At 42.3% G+C, this 21,330-nt stretch overlaps 1 protein-coding gene across 5 annotated transcripts in view; it reads right to left on the reverse strand.

The window, feature by feature from the left end:
• UNC80 (unc-80 homolog, NALCN channel complex subunit) overlaps positions 1–21,330 on the reverse strand; it is a 174,424-nt gene that overhangs the window by 107,334 nt on the left and 45,760 nt on the right. For 2 of the 5 annotated variants that reach the window (XM_054044841.1, XM_054044840.1), the window contains exons 14-22: positions 20,141–20,272; positions 16,027–16,174; positions 14,341–14,489; positions 13,423–13,592; positions 11,479–11,580; positions 10,758–10,972; positions 10,038–10,144; positions 8,386–8,482; positions 1,215–1,387 (exon numbers count right to left, since the gene is read on the reverse strand). In XM_054044841.1, coding sequence (XP_053900816.1) covers positions 1,215–1,387; positions 8,386–8,482; positions 10,038–10,144; positions 10,758–10,972; positions 11,479–11,580; positions 13,423–13,592; positions 14,341–14,489; positions 16,027–16,174; positions 20,141–20,272 — 1,293 coding nt within the window. Of the gene's footprint in view, positions 1–1,214; positions 1,388–8,325; positions 8,483–10,037; positions 10,145–10,757; positions 10,973–11,478; positions 11,581–13,422; positions 13,593–14,340; positions 14,490–16,026; positions 16,175–20,125; positions 20,273–21,330 lie in introns of all 5 variants that reach the window. The other 3 variants (XM_054044839.1, XM_054044838.1, XM_054044836.1) reach the window with 2 other exon arrangements.

A 21,330-nucleotide genomic window follows, 5' to 3' on the forward strand; every position in this document is an offset into this window, starting at 1 on the left:
TGCCTTCCCATCCAGCCCTGCAAGCCTGCCTCAATCCTGACGGGCATGGACCCCATGACTGAGGGCGAAAAGGTAGTTCAACCTCCTGGATGATTCAGCATTCCCCTACTCTGCTGGCACTGCAGCCAGCCCAGGTGCCAATTAGTGCCAGCCATGATGGTGGGCTTTAGTGAAGCACACACCTGTCAACTGGGAAATGGACTGAGACCCACCTCCCTAATTGCATGCAGAAAACTGAATAGCCATCAGATGGCAACAGCAACTTTTGGCCAGTACTGGTCTAGGTTGGATTTGAACCTGTAGCATAGCGGGTGGCAGGCTGTGGTTTACAGTGTTAAAAACAATACAACCTATATAAAAAAAAAGTGTGTTGTGATTCACAGGTGTGATATCCAACTCATGAATTATGAGATTTACCCAACCAACACTGCTGGGACAGAAAGCTAGCCTGGGTGGACAAGCCACTGAGCAAATCTAGAGAGTAGTGAAGAAGAGGGTGCTAAGGCTGCAAATGAACACAGATCCAGCAACAGTCACAAAGAAAAGAAGGGTGTGGGAAGTCAGCAGCTGTAGATGTCCTCAGAGACTGGGGTGGGAAAAGAGAGAGCAGCACAAAGGTAAGAAAGGGGACAAGGACAGCAACGGAGGGAAGGAGTGGAGGAGATGACAGTACAAGCAGGAGCAAGGATGGAACAGTGGACTTGGATTGTCTGGGACTTGGATCCAGGAGTTATTAGTATATTCATTAAAAACAGTCAAATATTGAGCCTTGGTGTTTTTTCCATTGAGTGTCTCTGGTGACTAACAGCCATGCTTCACTTTACTTATGAGACCACCAGAAACCCTCAGTGGAATTATAGCCCCACATCTGGCAGTCACCTGTCCTTTACTCTATATCCTGTATCTTGGTATTGTTATAAGAAGTTTGCAAAGGGACAGCTTCTGACTGTTTGTGCAATTTGCAGCATGAATATAAAAACTTCATGTTAGCAATAATCTTATTAAGAGGATTAGTATAATAATGGAGACCCATTTTCTGTGCATCTTTATACAGTCACACACATTAAAACTTCAGCTAATATTAACAACACTTCATATTTATATAGCGCTTTAGACATTAATTAATTGACAGTAGCATCTCAATACACTCCAGTTTGTACATTATTGCTCAGCAGGTAAGAACTATGTTAATGAATGCTTGTGCAATGACTTACAAGATCGAGGGCAGCTGCCAGGATGGAGGCATCGGGGATCGTGCCTGGCTCACAGCAGTTTAAGAGAAACTGAAAGCGTTTCATGCCTTGTCTGATTGCTCCCAGGTTCACTACGTTCTTGGATTTCCCACCTTCCTGGCTGGAGGCCAAGTGATCATCAAAACTGTGGCAACCTGAGGAGGTAGAGAGTACAAAGGGGGTCCAGGGTAGGGGGCGGGGATGAGAAGCAGGGAAGAGAAGGGACACACAATACCTCGCAGATAAAAAAACGAGTTGTACAGGAATACTGGTGTGCATGATCCTGACCCAGTTCCCTTCCCTCCCCACAATTTGATACAACTTGTGACAATTTCCATCGCAACAAGTGACTGAAAACTGTGAGCCTGATTCTGAACATGGCTTTGCTGGTGTAAATCCAAAGTGGTTCCCTGGACTTGGATGGAGGTGCTCTAGATTTACTCCAGTGTAAATTAGATCAGAATATGGTTGGTCCGTGGCCTTTTTTCAAATATGTAAATACAGTATCGAGTCTTCTGCCTGTTTGGGCACTCAGGCGCTCTCCCTCTCCGCACTTCCTGGTCAGTCTATTTAGATTATTTTCATTTATCGGTCTCTATCTTAGCTTATCATCTTCCTTCTCCCTAAGGAAGAATATGCATTTATCCTTACCTATTAATTTAACAAATGTTATATTATATTTTGAGCAGGACACGTGAGTAATAATTCTTCCAAAAGGCCAAGGCAAGGATCAGCTGTTACTTATGTAGGCCTAGATCTTCAGAAGTGACTAGTTATTTTGGGGAGCCCACCTTGAAACACTTATGTCAAGGCCTGATTTTCAGAAAGTGCTCAGCACTCACCTCCTGTAAATCCTTTAAGATGTCTCATATTCAGTGCACCTAAAAATGGAGGCACCCAGAATGACTAGTCACTTTTGAAAATGACGCTCATAAAGCCTCCTTTGAATACAATAACATGTTACTTGCATGGGACATATCAGCTAATCACATTGCAGACTGGAACCAAGGTTCCCCCGAGGAAGGTAAGTATGTAGGGAGCAGGGCCGGCTCCAGGCACCAGCTTCTCCAGCAGGTGCTTCGGGCAGCCGCTCCGGAGAGGGGAGGCATGTCCAGGTATTCGGCGGCTATTCGGCGGACGGTCCCTCACTCTGCCTGGGAGCGAAGGACCTCCCGCCGAATTGCCGCCGCAGATCGCGATTGCGGCTTTTTTGTTTGTTTGTTTGTTTTGTTTTGGCTGCTTGGGGTGGCCAAAACCCTGGAGCCGGCCCTGGTAGGCAGAGTCTAACAAGTGACAGAGTTGGTGTGGCTTGTGGAAGGTACATGAAATAAATATTAATTAGTTGGGAAAACACAATGAAATTAAAAATATTCTAACTAAAGCACAGCTGGGGAGTATCCAAGAGCTTTCATTTCAGCCGGACACCCTCCCAAAGGCAAAAACAAGGGAGATCAATTGGATTTCTTCACCCACATGACCTCAACATTGCACATGGCTCAGCTGCCATTTTTGCCTTCTCAAAGGAAAGCGCTTCTGAAAGCTTTGACAGAAGATCTACATAATAAATGATACAAACCCTTCTATCACCTCTAAGGAAACAAAGCTAGAAAACCTGAGTATCTCAGTAGAGCTGATGGAGGACTAGACGGGACTCAGAGGATAAATCTGAAAAGTAGTTTCAAGTCTAAGATGATTACCATTCACCACAATCAAAAGTATAAACTCTCCACCTCCCTCTGCGGAAGCATATGCAGAATCAAGCCAAAGTCAAGAATCTCCAGATCATGGGCTTTCCTGCTTTGTCCACAAAACTATCCCAACTTCCTTGGTTTACGGGCATAAGCATTGAGGAATCTTACAGAATGCTCAATAATAAAGCAACTTAGAACTTTGGGCTGGGGACTCTAGTTGTTTCTAACATGGATGTAACAGACAAAGGCAGGGCACCATCTTTGAAGGACATTCTTTACCTAGGGAGAGGAGAAAAGCAGAAAACTCCAAGTCCACTAAGGGACCTTACCATGAAGATTTACCTGGGAAGCACTTATATAGTACAATGACAACCCCAGAATAGATTGATGGAAAATCTTTTCCAAACTATTAAGTCTAATCATGCAAACAAAGATGAATTAAGTTTAAAAAATCTTCTTGTAAGAATGAAAGTACATGGCTGTCCTATATCCAGCTAAGCTACGTAGTGTCCAACAGCAAAACATTTCTATCCCGGGACAGATTTCATCCAAATGAAAAAAGAAAAGGAGCAAAGACACTCATGTTAGTTGAATGGACATTACTGCCTATTCTTCCGATGCCTTTGTTTCCTAACTGCCTGGTATATTTCGGCTGATACAATTAATGGCCACGGTATCACAATATCAATGCAAAGTTTACAATATTCTTCAATTTATACAACATAGAGCAAAAAAAAAAATTAATGTGCATAGCACCCACCAGGCCTGCACAAAGAAGAGATCTTGCCTACATCCAGCAAATGGGAATGAAAAATATAGAACTCCCTAAACAGATGAAGCTCTCTCATTAGGATAGGCAATGATTTCCATTAACTGAGCCAGATCCTCAGCTAGTGTAAATCAAAGTAACTCCATTCAATGAAAAATGCATTTAATATAAAATATATTCACAGACTCTAAGGCTAGAAGAGATCACTGTGATCATCTAGTGTGACCTCTTGTGTAACACAGACCATAGAACTTTCCCAAAATAATTCCTAGAGCATATTTTAGAAAAACATCCAATTTTAATTTAAAAAATGGTCAGTGATGGAGAACCTACCACAACACTTGATAAGTTGTTTCAATAGTTAATTACTCTCACCATTAAAAATGTACATCTTATTTCCAGTCTGAATTTGTTTAGCTTCAACTTCCAGTCATTGGATTATGTTATACTTTCTCTGTTAGACTGAAGAGTCCATTATTAAATATTTGTTCCCCATGTAGGTACTTATAGACTGTAATCAAGTCACCCCGTAACCTTCTCTTTGTTAAACTAAATAGATAGAGCTCCTTGAATCTGTCATTATAACACATGTTTTCTAATCCTTTAATCATTCTCATGGCTCTTCTCTGAGCCCTCTCCAATTTATTAACATCCTTTTTGAATTGCTGCTTGCCTGTTTAGCTGTATTCTGATTATAGGTAAAAGCCCTTTTAAATAAATGATGAACTGTATAATGCATACATATATTTGAAATACACAGAACTCTCAATGACTTAGATGACAAATGATGATGAAAGCAGCAGCTCGTAAACAACTTGACAAAATGACTCCAGGTTTAATAGGTTTTTTGTTTCTGTTCACTGTAATGCATGTTTGTTTTTCTGTCCTGGTTTTACTCAGTTGTCATATTTTTAAAACAAAGGCAGAAGGAAGCACTACATGGAGAAAGCGTGAGCAGAATGATGTCACAGCACAGCATCAAGAATGCTGAAAAGGAGAAAGGAGAGCAACATTGACAAAAAACACTGTCCCAGGTCCATCCAGCCATCAGGTTCTTCATGATTTAATAGCACCTATCCAGTCTAACAAGCCTTTTGTTCTCCCCTCTTAAAAATATAACTCCCATTAATCTCAATGGAAATTATGAATGCAAAGGAAATTTTTTATCCCTGTATATATTTTGATCTTTCTATTACTTTTTTGATGTTTATTAACACTCATGCCCCAGAAGGCTTTGCACAGAATATGATTAACTCAGACCCGACAAATGTCATGATAATTCAACCTCATGTTCAAATGAAATCACGTATTCAGAAATTGACATCTGAAGCACAAAATATACTATAAGGTGTGTGTGCACTATACAGTATTATTATATGTGTGTATACACACACATTATGTACACTCACGCAGGCCTTGATGCTGTAAGTTATTGCATATGGTTGCAGGAGGTCTGCTCACACAGAGTAACTTGCAAGACTGGGGTAATTTTATATAACACACACACATATATGTAAAAATTATATATATACTTACACACACACACACACAAAGGTGTATTGTATGTAAAAATTTTGCTGAGCTACATCTCATTGTGTATAAAAATTCCTTTCTGATATGATTACATGCTCCCTTGACTTTCACAATTTACCTTTCAAACTAGAGATTTACAAAAAAGTCTTTAAGCTCCCTTGATTTTCAGAAACTCACAGGTGACGAACTACACTCATGAACATTACTGGTTAATTTATCTGTTTGGGTTTTTTTCATAAGGACCTTTTCTTAACTCTCATGCCCCCTCAGTTATTATGAATTTCTAATGTAGACATTGTGTTTAAAAGCCAGGCATGGCCTACTTAATTCTACTTACATACAGACAAATAAATATTAACATACTTTGCTCTTGGGCAGGTGAAAGAGATGTCCCGATTTTTCAAAATAAAAGTAGTTATGTAACATAACGTATTAATCACAAAGTGCTGAAATATTTTAGCTAGTTCAAAGTTCACATAGGTAATAACCAGTGTAACATCCTAGCAGAACAAATGCATAAGATATGTTACGTGTAACATACACTATTATATAAAGTAACACAGAATAAACAAACTTTATTTTTGACTTGCATCCATACTTTGAATTCTGTGCAAGAAATGTTGGAGACTTAAATTCAATGGGAATTTTGGATGTGCAAGATCAGGCTTAGATTTCCAGTCTGGATATTTGTGAAAAGCATTAGATGTTGAATAGCTCATTGCATTCATATCTCTAGCTCCTAGCCTTATGCCCTGACTTTGCGATATCAAATTAATAGCGCCAAAGAGTAACAACAGGAGCTCTCTGGCTGTCACTCCAAGCTGAGAATAAAGAAAGGCTCTTTGCATTTTATGATAAATGTGGAGAACATCATGCTGGCTTAGCCTCTTCCTGGACATTTTTTGGCCAGATTTTGCTCAGACATGCCTATCTGAGGTTAATAGCTGGGAAGAGGTAGGTGTTGAAAAGCTGCAAGTATAGATAAAAGCAAACAAGACAAAAAGATGCTAGTGAAATGTAAGCGAAGGGTGGTAAGTTATTTTGCAGATGGGTACAGCTGCATCTGAGCTTTGGGCAAAGGACTGTTCCTGAGGCTCTTAGGGCCAGATTCCACAGGGATGACTTTTTTAGTGACAGTGCAGTTTGTGGAGAGTGGGTACAAAGATAGCTGTGAGCCACCTTTACATGCCCCCTCCCAATCCTAGGGCTGTGTGTGCTGGGTCAGTCCCAAAGTACAATTTAGTGTAGTCTCAGGGCTGCTCCATGTTGTGCCATTATGGCAGCCAGAGATGAGCTAAATGAAGCAGTTTTTCATCCAGGCTCTTTTCTTTGGTCATGCCCCCAACCCTGGGGGCCAAGGTGAGGGTGACAGAGAAGCCACCACACCAGCCTGAGCGTGCCAGAATATTTCCCATGAGGGTACAATGCTAAGATTGCAGATGGGGCTGGCACTGAAGCCTTTGTGTACTGGAGAACTGGTGCAGGGCAGCTGCAGCAGTGGCCTGTGTCTGGCCTAGAGTGTAACTGCACATGCACTACAAAAAACAATCCCATTTATACACCCCCATAATCCATGGGAACATGCCATGCATATTATGATCTGATAATTCATATGAGAGTGCATCTATCAGTTCTGAAAAGAAAAGCCACGACAATACTGAGGCATGTGGTATGTTGATAAAAGTCATGTACGAGAAATCAATCAACATGTACTAGAAACAGTTGATCAAAAGGGACTCCACTCTACCGCTGACAGCCCACATTTTGAAATGTATGTAAAAACAGGCTAGTTACACCTCTTCTGCTGGGTGTGTGACACCCATTGGTGTACCTGGGAACTGTGCCCTCGCATGATCTGAATCAGCCAGCTCAAAGGAGCTACATCAGTTTACATCAGCTGAAGTTCTTGCCCATGGACTGAAGCTGTGTATCATCCTTAGAATGTGGTCTGTCTGAACATCGATACTTTCTTAACAACTTATCTTTTCAGTGGAGATGCATAGATATTATTCATATCAAGTGTGGCATCTTTGATGACAAGACTATGGGCCTGATTCTGATTTTATTTACACTGGTGTAAATTAGGAGCGTGGTAGCCCCCTGTAAATCAGGGGCGCTTCAGTGGTGTTAGTGAGATCAAAAATCAGGCCGTATCACTTTCTGTATGAAGCACACTCGTACTTGGCTGCTATTGCTATCCCCGACCATGTGATTCCTGTGCAAGCCTGTGTCATGTGATAGCAAAATGAGCATGTACAGCCATGGTGTCATGTCAGATCATGTAAAATGTAATGTCAGGGAATGTAATATACTATAAAAACAGCAGAAGCAATGGGGGGGGGAGGATCAAACTATGTGTTTTTTTAAAACAAAAATAATAGAATGTCAAGATGCAAAAATGTCTCCTTGGTAACAAGTATCAGGTTTCTGAGCTGAGTTTGGATTGCTGTATGATACTTGAAAATATAATATCCTCTTAATAAAGGCACTTTTCAAACAAACATCACTGCTTTTAAAAAAAATGGCATTACGATCAAATATTATTATAATTATTTCTTTTGTTGAGAAAAAGGGACAGCTTCTCTTTAACGAATGGTATGCAGACATTAGACATGCAAACACAGAAGAAAAGAGATAATTAAAACAAGGTTTGTACAGGGTTTTCCATTTCATCGGTGCTGAATTTTTCTAAAAAACTGTCATATGGTCACTAATTGGAAAAAGAACTGATGGAGCATCCATCATTATATTATGGATTGAAAGATTCACACACCCTCTTTTAGACTGAATCATTGTTTTGAAGTAAATATAAATTTTTCAAGTGTGCTGATTTGATTTAATTTGACTTTGTTTTTGAAAGTCCAAATGTTATATTAGCTTAATTTATTTGGACAAATTAGGGTTTTTTTTTATTTCCACATTCTCCACATTTGCTAGAGGTTTTTTTTTAATCAAAATGAAAGAAAGAAGGAAGAGAAAGAAAATGGTTACAAAGAATGAAAAGTTGGAGAAGAACAGAATGGATACAAAAACCATGGAGAAAGTAAGGAGTGGGGAAGGGGTAAAAGAAAGAAAGAAAAAGAAAACCCTGATTTCTAACCATCTTTTTCTTCTGTGTGATGAAGCTTGGATGGGTATCTTCGGCAGATGCGCCATTTACCAAGACGCTTGAAGAAATTCTCCTCTTCATCTCGCCCATTCTCCAGGCCACCTCCTGGTCCACCTTCGGACAGCTTCACTGCACTAGTGAATTTCACCTGAACAAATGAGGAGACAAGACTCATGTTCTGATGTGTTATGATTTCTCTACCAACTTTGCCATAGCAATGCATCACTTAAGGACAGGCGGTATTGTGGTACATTACTATAGCAACAGAACAGGAACTGTGCCCATATGCACCAGGTGAGGATATTAAGTATTCTGTAATTTGGCTAGGTAGCCATTCCCCTTCTTTCACAGGGGTTCATACAGATACAAGTAAGGAAAAAGCAGGATGACCAACTAGTAAAGTACATTAGGTATATGCTCTAATAAATTTGTTAGTCTCTAAGGTGCCACAAGTACTCCTGTTCTTCTTTTTAGGTATATTCAGAGGACCCAGATAACCCTGAGTGAAAAGAACGAGCAGGAGAAACGAAATGTTAATTACACTGACACTTCATTCCTGTGACACTGTTCATATGGAAGACCAAAGAAGGCACAATGACAAATCTCTAGACAGCGTATAACAAGAATGAAACATGGAGCATATTTAACCCAGTTTTCTTCACTTCCCCAGAAGGAAGTCTTGAGATGCTGCTAGATACCAGTTATTACACTCTTCCTTTTCTGTTCTGTTGCTTAGACGCATATCCCCCCCTCCTCACTGCTATGATAACATCATTTTACTGCCATCCTTATTCTGTTACCTCATCACTCATTGTTTACCTCTCAGCCTTTCAAATCACATGCATCCTCACAAAACTGTGTCTTTCAGCTGTTCCCTAATCTTTCCAAAGACCGACTGCTTCCAAAGCTCCTCTTCAGTGTATTTCTAGTGTGTCCCATACTACAGCACTTGGCGCTGCTTAGAAAAATACAGAAGGAGAATAATTTCTGTCCCCTTATGGACCATCTCCACTCTTCTCCTCCCTCCTCTCAAGGGAAGGGAAAAAGTCACCTGCCATTTTCAACCTCTTTCCTTGAGGGAGGACCTGTCTTACACTATGCTCAAGGGACAAATCCTGCTGCCTCCCCCATGATGTGGTTATGCTGGACTTTGGGGAGAAGCAGGATTTGGGAGGTCTGCACAGGGCTGTGCAAGTGTAGCTCCACTGGATCTCTGTGCATGAAAGCACGGAGGGCAGGGAGGAGCGTGGGTAACAGACCCACCACTGAATGGACTCTCTGGCCTTTCACTTCTGTGAGGGCTGGAGTGGGGGAATGCTAGGACCAAAGAGACTACTCCTGCCTTTTGTCTGGAACAGCTTCGCTACAATTCCATGGCCTGGGGGAAGGATTTCTCTTTCTCCCATCCCCCATCCGCACCTTCCTGCAGACCTCCTCCAGCCAAGATGTTATGCTGGATGTTGGGGAGTAGATATGCTCCCAAATATGGAAAGACAGACTCCTCCTAGCCTTTGCAGGTGAGGAGTTGCACCACTGTTGGCACTCTACCGAAAGCCCCAGCTCCTGAGGGTTTTGTCCCTGGGTCCCATCAGCTGCAATATCCATGCTGATCATAGTATTTTCTCTGGGAGTTAGAAGTGATCTGTGAAGTAGCCAGACCCTATCCCTTTATCCTCCCTACTAATCTGAAATGACACATTTACCTTAGAACTTTGCCTGATGAAAGACAGACGGTCTACAGAGCTGATATCCAGGAGGTCTTCCACCCCGTCGGCCAGCCCAGAGAGGGAAGAGCGTTTCAGCCAGTTCCCTGATGCAGATAAAGCCAGTCAGGACAATTCTGCAATTGCTCCAAGCTGAATACATCAGCAACACAGGCATATTTCTCTATAGCGCTGAAACAGTCGTACCGTGACATGAGAAAAGGGTGAAGGACGAGGCGTGTTCATGCTACATACATCAAAGACCATAGTTGAATTCATAACATGCGAGGCTGAGTTTTAGGATTGTAAAAGTTGAAAATCAACACGGGTCAGTGAGAAAGGATAAATAATATTTAGTCTTCCTTTCTTATTGAAGTCTGCTTGGAAAGCTTCTCTTAGAGAGAAAGGAAGGATGGTCCAGTGATGAGGGTTCCAGTCTAGGACTTGGGAACCCCAGGTTAAAGTCCCTGCTCTGCCATAGACTTTCTGTGTGACCTTGGGCAAATCACTTAGTCTCTCTCTCTGTTTCACTTCCCCATCTGTAAAATGGAGAAAATAGCACTTCCCTACCTCACAAGGGGTGTTGTGAGAATAAACATATTAAAGATTGTAAGGAACTCAGACACTACGTGTCTTTGCTATGCAGTATCCAACACACACACAGAACAGATCTATTCTATCTGCACATGCAGTATGTATATATAATATAAAGGGACATACATTTACCTATGGGGAGTTTCAGTTTCTTTCGGAGCGAGATCCGTCGGGAGCGGGAGCGGGAGCGCCTGTCGGTGGTCGTTCCAGAGTGAGCAGTGGTGCACTCCGACGTGTCCTGCTCTGACTGGCTGCTGGTATCACTTGCTGCACTCTGCGACTTGAACATCTTTCGCCAGAAGTCTTTGCGTCCCAGAACCGCCCCTTGCATTTGCTCTTCGCTGCAAGAGAACACAACACAGGGTTAATAATACCTGACTGTGGTTTGTATGCTAAGTACATTTGAACAAGTTTCCCCTCTTCTAACCTCTCTTTGTTCCTTGGCATATGTTACTCAAAGAATTTAAACTTATTTTTCTTGATGTAATTTGTTAAGCTAGACAGTGTTCTCAATATAGCACAATGAAGACAAATTTTACCCTAGAGAGTTTACAGTCTAAAAAGTCATTCTGTTTTTCTGTCATTATGCTAAAGCAGCGTTTCTCACACTAGGGTCTGTGGATCTGGTACTCCAGGGAGTCTGTGAGTCATGCCCAGGGCCACTGGCCCCGCTGATCAACTCCTCTCCCTCCCTCTCAGTCCGAAGATCCGTATATGGTGAGCAAAATCAGGGCTCTTGAAAATCTCACATTGATAGACCAGTGTCCCAACTGATCAAATCTTTCTTCAGTTCTTGTTTTGTTCTTTACTCTTAGAAACCTGTAATACAAGACTAATATTTACTTACTGCTCTGGGGTCTGCTGAGGACGGCTGGAGATGTAACTACGACATTCATCAGGGGCAGATGATGCCTGGCCTTTATCAATAATAACACTTCCCACCTCGGATCTATGCAGACAATACAGACAGTCAAATAATGTTAACAGATGGCATATCTTGCTTCTCATATAATCAACATCGTTCCCTGATCACTGAATCCAGCACTTCTGAAAAACAAATTTAAATGTGTGCCCCCATTACAGCAACTGGCCTGCCAATGTGCATATCGTCATCAAAAATGTATTGGGACAGGGAACCAAGGCCAAGATTAGAGACTTACACAGGACATTTTTAAAACCCCACTCCCGCTGTTATGGCAGTGGGTTCTGCGGAACCTGCGGGATTCCAGTTCCGCTGCAGGGCTCTACGCTAGTCACGCACAGGGCTCTAGCCAAGATTTTCAAAAGCAATGTCAAACTAGCAATGTTGGGAGCCTCATTTTGTGGGTGCTCAATCTGAGGTGCCAAGGCAGATTATCAGAAAGTATTGACTACATACTTCTGGCAATCTTGGTCAGTGTGGTCTGCATGTCTCCGAGGCCAAGAAAATCATGCGACAAATCTGATGCTGCCAGTTTACATGAGACTAATTCATTTAGTTCTGTTTGAAGCTCCTTTTTTGATCCATACTTATACTTTTGACTCACACTTGAATGCAATGCATCCCAAGACAGCATTTCAAAGGAATAAAGCAACCTAGGTTTCTTTTGTATCATGCTCCCCACTCCTGAGTATAGGCATTCAGACCAACAGCTCTCAGCACCTCAACGTACTGATGCTAATACTAAGCCATGTCCACATGATGTTGGGGGTGGGGTTGCAATCATCCCTTCACACTCAACCTCCATCCCTCCTCTTTCTTTCTCCTGTTTCTCTACTCTTCCATCCCCCAGAATTTCTGCTGCTTTGCTATCTTATTTCCTTTGTATAAGTTATTTCTGTTAGGCTCCACATTTTTCATGGCTACTTCCACAGCTGCCACACTTTATTAAATTTTAAGTGTGGCTTCTGTCACTGCCACACTCAAGTCCTGTACATCAGGAGCAGACATGTGCTAACAAGTTGAAAACAAACAACCCTTTGTACTTTCCTACATTTGTGTTTGTTGTCAGATGTTTGGCTGCGTGCGTGTGTTCTCCATGTGTGCTGTCCCAGCTCTGCGCAGACAGCTGGCACAGTAGATCTCGAGCGAACCACCCACTGACCACAAAATTAATTAAGGTGCGAAGGCGCTTGGTCAAATTTATTGCCGACGAAGCACGGTGCTAATGCCCCGGCTCAATGGTTACAGGTACACTAACATGTGTATGCTCGTGACAATGGACCGTCTCAGTTAGTGGTGGGACTTTCTACTATCCCCTAGGCCAGACAAAGATATTGCTTCTGAGATACATCTTTATACACCAAAACAAACAAGTTATGTATCACTCCTGACTTAACAGGGTGCCACTCTCTGACATACTGGGTGTCACCCATTGCCTTGTATCATTACCTTGTAGGTTCAATCAAAACATCTCTATTCATTATGTTGTCATCCTGACCTTATCCTTAAGATGGGTCAGCATGTTCCTGTTATCTTTGGGGAATTTGTTTATCAGGGTGTTCTGGTACCTCCCTTCTGGAATGTGCTTGAGTGAGTGTTTTGTGCCCAGCACCTCTTAGGAATATGTGTTTTTACAATATCAACCCTATGCTTGCCAAATTCTGTGAGCAGGGCCTGCCTCTTGCTCACAACTTCACTTGCTAATATAAAGCAAAATTTTGACCATTACTTTAGCCCAGGTCTCAGGCCTCAGACCAGGCCTCTGATACAAGGCCTTATGTTTCAGGCCCTCTTACTACAGTGTTCAGCATAATAAGTTATACAACAGTATATAAATCATTCAGACACAAATCTCTCCCAAACACAAACTTTTTGCTCCCCGGAGGTTTCAGATCCTGCTCAGTTGTTTCGTCTGTTTTCTTCCCTGGAATTAACTTTTCAGCACTGTCCAAAAGGGCGCTCAGTGCCACCCTTCTAAAAACATTCCCATGAGCCTCCTTGATAAATTGGACCAATTGCCGGATATCACAGTACAATCCCTGAATAACAAAGGAGAGAGCGAGAGAGCTGTGTTACTCAGTTTGCATACAAGCAGGGAGGGAAACAAATATTCCTTTTGTATGCAGCCAGGGTGATGCACTAGACAAATACAGAGGTACTGCAGGTCAGGACTGAGTTACCTTAGTAGGACTGTACTCAGGAAGCTTGCACAGCACCTACCAGAACTGGGTCACATCCAGCTCATGTAAACCGGCATATCTCCATTGAAGGCAATGGAACTACACCTCTACCTCGATATAACGCTGTCCTCGGGAGCCAAAAAATCTTACCGTGTTATAGATGAAACCGTGTTATATTGAACTTGCTTTGATCCACCGGAGTGCACTGCTTTACTGCGTTATATCCAAATCCGTGTTATATCGGGTAGCGTTATAGCGAGGTAGAGGTGTACTCTGACTTACCCCAGCTGGGGATCTAGCCCATTATTCCTAGCTCTAGTTTAGTGCTACTAGTCTTTCCTTTTCATTAATGTCAAATTCACAATTAAACAAATCGAGTCCCCATTTGAAGACACAGGGGATCAAAGACCAAACACAGTGTATGACCCTATGCTGGCTGGGTCAGATTTGCCCCTGACAAACACCTGAAGGATATAACTTTTTCTTAAACTTGTCTGGCTAGCCATGCCAATAAAGTCTCATTGAATCGAGCCCTGATTTTCAAGCCCAGCTGCTTTATGAGGGAGAGAGGAAATTCAACTTGTAAAACCTGCACCTAAAGCCTCACCAGGTTTTCAGAGCTATGCAGTTCATGCGTAGTGGAAGCGCAGCGAGTGATCAGTGACTTGAACATGGCGCTGACAATAATACCTTCCACACTTTGGGCCGTAGACTTGTTGTCCACTGTGGTGAAGTTATTTCCAAATCCAGCCTTGTCTGCAAAATGCAAGCACAATAAACCACACAGCTTGGCTGAGATGTGTTAACAAATTACAGATTAAATACATAATTACTTTTTAAATGTATTAAAAGACGTAAATCACCCAGAATCATATGTTCAATTTTTGTGACCCTACCTCATAAACAATACAGCAGATATACAAGTTGCACAAATAAGAAGAGGGATAGAAAAATCTGCCATTTAAAGAGAGATTGAAATGATCAAAACTGTTTATCCTCTCCCTTTATCGCCTCTCTAAAACAGAGGGATACAAAATAACAAATGGAATAGGAAAGGCAATTCAGGCATCCCTGTTTCCCCACTCAGATAACACATAACAAGGGGGCACTCAACTAAATTGAAAAGCAATTTAAAACTGATGACAGGAAATTCTTTTTAACCAATGAAACTGCTCTCACAAGGTACTATGGAGGCCAAGATCTCAGAATAATTCAAACAGCAGATTAAACATTTATATAGATAACAAAAACATCCACAGTTCCTTAGACAGGGCAAAAACATTCACAAGAGAGGGCTTATCCCTTGAAGCCAATGTGTAGCTGATGGGTGTTAAGAAGAAACTTGCCCTGTGGGCTGGTTATTTCACAGTTGCCCACTATGATGTTTCTTGCACCTTTCTCTGAAGTGACTGGGATCATAGACAAGGAGATAAACTACTTGTGTGTTTTGATATGGCAATTCCTATATTCCAAATGCCCACAATTAGCTACTTATGCACGCAATGACCAATGTACCATATATACATAGAACCAGGGCCGATGGGGGGGCGGAGGGGGAGAAGCCAGTACAAATTACCGGTGCCCGGCGGTCCAGAAGGGGGCCTGGAGCTCGGCTTCCCCGGCTTCCCCGGCTTCCCCCCAATCTCATCGGCCCTGTTTAGCCAGTCCGCCCTTGCTTGGGGGCCCGAAAAAATTTTTTCACCGGGGCTTGAACCCGCTCTCGGCGGCCCTGCATCGAACTGTTTGCCTAACTTAAAAGAAATGGACTTACACTGTATGCACATAAATCTGAATGCTCCTATTCTTGTTTACATGATCTGTTTAGCTATTTGCTGCCTCACCTTAGGCTCTGCAGAGAGATTTAATGCTCAATTATATCTCCATTCAGACTAAACACAGAATGCACAGTCCACTCCAGCTGGCATTTGGTCATGTTATTAAGCAGAAAACCTCGTGCCTGAGGCATAGTTGAGAGAAAATTTTCTTTCACAAAGCCGTAAACAAACAGGTAGGATGCATTAAAAGAGAGAGCACGTATGCTTCTCTAATTCCAATTGTACTGGAAATAAAAGAATTTATAGGGCCAGACCCTCAGCTGGTGTAATTTGAAGTAGTTCCAGTGACTTTAATGGAGTTACACTGATTTACACCCGCTGAGGATTTAACCTAGTCATTACAATTACATTTTGCCTTTAGAAATTCACTGCACCTTTTTGAAAATGGCAGCCAGCATCCCCTATGGTGTGTCATCGAGGAAAATGTGACTGGGGCTTGTGATGCCAGCCGTACTTACTGTCAGTGACTGGCTCCATGCAGAATCCTAGCAAAGCGTGAAGGAAATCCACTACATTATTGAGGGAATCTCTGTTCACATAGTCCCTCATGGTCTGCCGGAACTGCATTTTATCCAGCTTGTACAGCTTTGTAAGGCAATTCTGAGCCTGTGAAGATATTACAAAAATGAGAAGTATCTGCTTGAATTTTGGTGACAGTTGCAGGGTCCGTCAGGTGCATTTCTGCCCTTGTTTTGCCAGTGCTGCGTTATTATAAGTAATCTCACCTACTAGCCAAAAAGTTCAAATACCACAACAAGATATGGGCTCTCAGCTAATGCCAACCATGCAATTCAGTAATAGGAGCCATTACACCACATTATCTTTTGGAGAAGATATTAAATTAAGGTCACTTCTGCCCTCCTCTTGCAGTCCTCCAAATGGAAGTTAAAATTTCAATGCTGGTGAAATGAGTAGGAACCCAGTTACCCTGGCCAACACTTACAGTATAAACGTTGATAAAACAGACTGTGGTGTAGGGATGTCAGATTCTGAGTCTATGGCCCACAGCCAACCCTGTTCATGTGTTTATCTAACTCCAGTGACCAATTCAGATGCTGCAGAATGCAAACTTTTATTTACAAAAATAATTCAGTGTTGACTCTTGATTGCAAAGTTAACTATTTAGATGTGACCCAGTGCAGTGAGGTATTAGAAAGCCTGAAATATCTGCTCCAAGAGATGGGTGAATTGTCTGTTTCCTCACAGTGTGGTGTTGGTTCTGAAGCCCAGTGGTAATACTGTGATTTTCTAATAGATCAGATGCACGCATTGTGCATGCAATTACCACAGTGGTGCATTCAAAACAGCCTGGCCAAATAAACAAACAGCAGAAATAGCAGTCATCCCAAAAATGCACTACAAATCTCTTTCCATAAAGACCCCAGATCAGCAAGGCACTTAGGCACATGCTTAACATTAAGCATGTCCCACTGAGGCTAACAGGACTCTTCACATGCTTAAACTCAAGTGTTTTGCTGGATCAGGGCCTAAACGATGCAAAACTTAATGGTAATTTTACTAAGTAATAGCTTGGTTGCTACATACCGAGCGATTCTGGACCCTTGTTCTTTGTGCAAACCTCCCGTTGCCATCATTGGGTTCTCTGCCACCCAGTGATGGCTGCACATGACACTAGCATTGTAGTCCTGTCTCTCTGGTACCATAACGGCAAACAGAATTTGGCTCTCTCCAAAGAGTAAGTTTGACAGCCCTAAGGCCCTGATCCAATTCCCACGGAAACAAACTGATCAGCCCAAGGGAAAGGCTCCCATTAACTTTAATAGTCTTTGGATCAGGCCTCTAATGCTCAAGAGTATAGTGTGAAGTATTGCTGACTGAGTCATGGATGCTATGTTTGCCTACACAGTCATGACCAGTATCTTCCTCGCTGCTTTGGAAAGCATGTTGAGGAAGCTTGTGCAGAAAGGCACTATATGAAAATAAATTCTTTTCTATTTTTTTCTTAGTTTCACATCCCTGACTCTGGAGGTTTATATAGACAGGAAAACGGTGGGGCAAATTACAGTGAAACAGGAGAACTGGTGAATTAGGATTTAAAAAGGAAAAAAAAAAATAAACTCAGCACACAGACATTTGGAATTGCCTGATGACTATTTTGTGTTTTCAGTTAAAAACAAAATTAATTATAATTTTTGTCTCCAGGAAAACAACTAGCTGGATCCTCTAATGCGGTGCAGCTGCTTTGCATTGCACTGTCAGCATAATCTGAATTTAAAGCTGTAGAAGCCAGTCCGCAGATCACACTACTGCAAAGCAGTGTAGATCTGTTTTAGGGACTCTGACGTTACTCCTTATTCTTGCTGCTAGTATAGTTTGGACAAGGAAGCACTGCTAAGATGACCCTATGCCACACCCATCCTCACTTGTGTCTTCGGCCTCTTGTGGCCATTACAGCCCAGCATAAATTAAAGCAATTTTTTAACTGCCCAAACCAGAGCAGCGGGACCAGCCTGCACAGAGCAGCTTTAGAATCAGGGGAATGCAAAGGAGAATTTTAAACACAGGATCTGCTACTTAGGCGCTCTGTGTTCCATCCCTGGCTCAGCCACAAACTTCCCGTGTAAAACTGGGCAAGTCAGGTAGGCCTGAATTTTTAAATGTCTTTAGGCATTGCTGTGCTCAGTGCTGCAATGCTTAACTTATTTAGGAGCCTAAAGCTTATTTTCAAAAGGGATTTAGGTTCTTAAGTGCCTAAATCGCTTTTGAAAATGAGACTTAGGCGTTGCACTACAGAGCGCAGCAATGCCTAAATACCTTTAAAAATCTGGACCTTAGTTTTTGTGTGTCTGTTAAATAGGTGCAATACTTCCCTGTCTCATGGGGTGTCATGAGAACTATGAAGCACTCAGCTTCTATGGTGATGAGGTCAGATAGGTACTTAGATAGAAAGATCTGACCCAATATGCTGACAAAAGCCAGAATAAGAATCAGCAACCAGTAACTTCAGGAGTCCTATCTTTTAAAGTTCCAGTCCTTATTCTGGGGTTTTACAGCCTGAATCAGTCTCTTGGAATAGGTAAAAATGCTCAGTAAATGGCAAGGAAACATTCATCAGAACTAAAAGCATGCAAACAAACTGCAAAGGAAACTGAAGGAAACAGAAATACATCTGCATTTTATAATGTAATCAAACACTTTGAGAAGTTTAACTGTTCCTGATCTTGACTAGAGCTGGGCAATTTTTTTTTTTTTTTTTTTGCAGCAAATATAAAATTTTCTGGACAATGTATTTGGGCGGGGGGGGGGGGGTACTGAAACTATTCGCGAATTTGGCAAATTGTTTCATCTGAAAAAATTATTTTGGAAATGTTGAAACAATTTTGAAAATGTCATTTTGACTTGACATTTGAAATGTTTCATTCAACCCAAATAAAAATTTTCAGCTTTTCATTTTGGCAAGAAAAAAACATCAGTTTCAGTTAAAAAGAAACAGATTTTTTTTTCACGTTTTTCGTTTTGGCCACCAATCCGAAAAATCAATTATTCGCTCAGCTCTAGCCTTAAGCTCATATCACTCTGAGGTTCAGGATCTACAGCTAAATGCTTTGAATTCAAGGCTCAGTATCAAAATACAACATGCTGCATGCACGTCTACTGTCAACTTTTTAACTAACTGAGACAGTTAAGTGGGGGGTGTCATATAAAATCCCCCACTCTAGGCCTTATTTATAGCCAGGTCTCAATCCGACCTCCACCATTTCGCAGGCACAGTCTACACCCGCTAATGGAGCCAATAGGAATGCTCACTGTAGCAAGCATGATGGCCAGTAAAAAGTGTTTGCGAGACTGGGCCTTTAAAATGCACCTGTTTGGCAGGACACTGGGCACTGTGTTCCCATTGAAATCCCCTATACCTGAGTTTTAATTCTCTGGGATGCAATCACAGCAATAACTGAGCAATTCTGGGCTCTGTATGCTGCTTGTCTGGTATCAAAGGGTCAGAAAACTAGATAAAGCTGCCTCATGATGGAGGAGGGGGTCTTTTGCCGTCCTCCTGCACAGACTGCAGCATGGGAGCATGCCTGGAGCACAGTGCAGCCTGGCTAGTCAGGGTTGCTGGAGCAGCCCATAAGCAGACATTCAAGGCCACCAGAAGGTAACTCAGGGCTTGTCTACACTTACGGATTTTTGTACTGATGTAACCAAACTGATATAGTCACCACTGTAAACCTCCCCAGTGTAGCCATGTTGCACCAGTGTACAAAAGTGACTCTTGCTAGTGCAGTATGTCCACGCTAGGGCTTTGCAAATCTGCATGGCAGAGAAGCCCCTGGGGCTGCTCTAAACTGTTGGGCCCGAGACATGCCCCTAGCAGGGCCAGGAATTTGAAAGGGACAAAGATGGCTTAAGCGGCCATTGTCTCCTCTTGGCTCAGCTGTAGAGCTCAGTAGGTGTAGCTGAGATTGGGGGCCAGCATTTAATGATGAATATAAAGAAAGCTGTGTGGAGGGGGAGAGTGGGGGCTTCTCAACATCAGCAGACTCATTTCAGAAAGAAGGGGTTGGGGAGAACTGGAATCTGCTTTAGTTCTCTTACATTCTCCTGGAATACCTGGTGTCTCAGACGATCTCCAGAGAGCCCTCGGTGTCCTTCTCCGCAGCCATAAGCACAGCCCAGGGATTTCACTATTTTGATCAGCATCGTCAATGCCAGCCTGTGGGTGCTTATGGGAGTGCTTTCATCCTAAGAGCCGCAGAGGGGAAATGACACCACGTGATACTGAGGTCAGGTAACTGCCATACCTTTAACATTTGCTCAGAACATACTGCTGCACATTCTTGCTTGAAAACTGTCCAATATTAGTCTGAATAGCTACGTAACTCTTGAAAATCCTACTGACTTATCTATTCAAGCTCAGGGCCTAATCCTTCAAAAACTTGCTACCAGGTGCAATTCTGACTACAATGAGCACTAATGTCAATTGGGGTACTCCTAGAATTCAGTTATCTGCCAGGCAGTAAGGGTCAGATTGTGCTACCTGGACTGATAGTGAGCACTACTTTACCGAAAGTAGTCCCATTGAAATCCATGGGTCTACTCATAAAGCACTACAGACAGGAGTAAGTGGGGCAGGACCAAGTCCTAAGGAACTCAGGGATCAGAACCCTTTGCCATCGAGTCAAGTAATAAAATGAAGTCTGTGTTGTCATCTAGTGGATGAGACCCAGGACGTGGAGTCATGAGATCTGGGTTCTATTCCTAGCTCTGCCATGGATCTGCTGTGTGACTCTGTCTGTCTTGTCTCATTAGATTGTAATCTCCTCAGGGCACTGTCTGTCTCTTGAGGCTTGTTTACACAGTGCCTTGAATGTGGGAGCCTCTATGTGCTACTGTAAGATAAATAATAAAAAGTTGAAAAATTCAGCAATAATTTTTCCTGTTTTAAAACAGCAGTTGTGCAGTATGTAAAATAGCACCGATTCAGGGCATCAGGAATACGTGTTTTATATCAAAAATGCAGCCAGGCTAGGCCAATTAGGGCTGCTTAGCAGAGTTGCTTTGCTTGGGTAGTCACAGCAAAGGGCGCTGAATTCTCTGTGGTGATGAATGCTCTGGGTTTGATGTGGGTACTGCACTGACACAAATGAAGATGTCTGAGTGGTGCCTAAAGGAAAGAAAACCTAGCAGTTTCCCAAAAAACAGAGAGGGAAAAGGAAATGATAATTACTCACCCACATATACATACAAATACACACACACACAGACTTGACATACCTTATGTCACATGCATGTGTTCTCTA

Source organism: Malaclemys terrapin, chromosome 11 (assembly GCF_027887155.1).
Source record: "Malaclemys terrapin pileata isolate rMalTer1 chromosome 11, rMalTer1.hap1, whole genome shotgun sequence".
NCBI lineage: Eukaryota > Metazoa > Chordata > Testudines > Emydidae > Malaclemys > Malaclemys terrapin.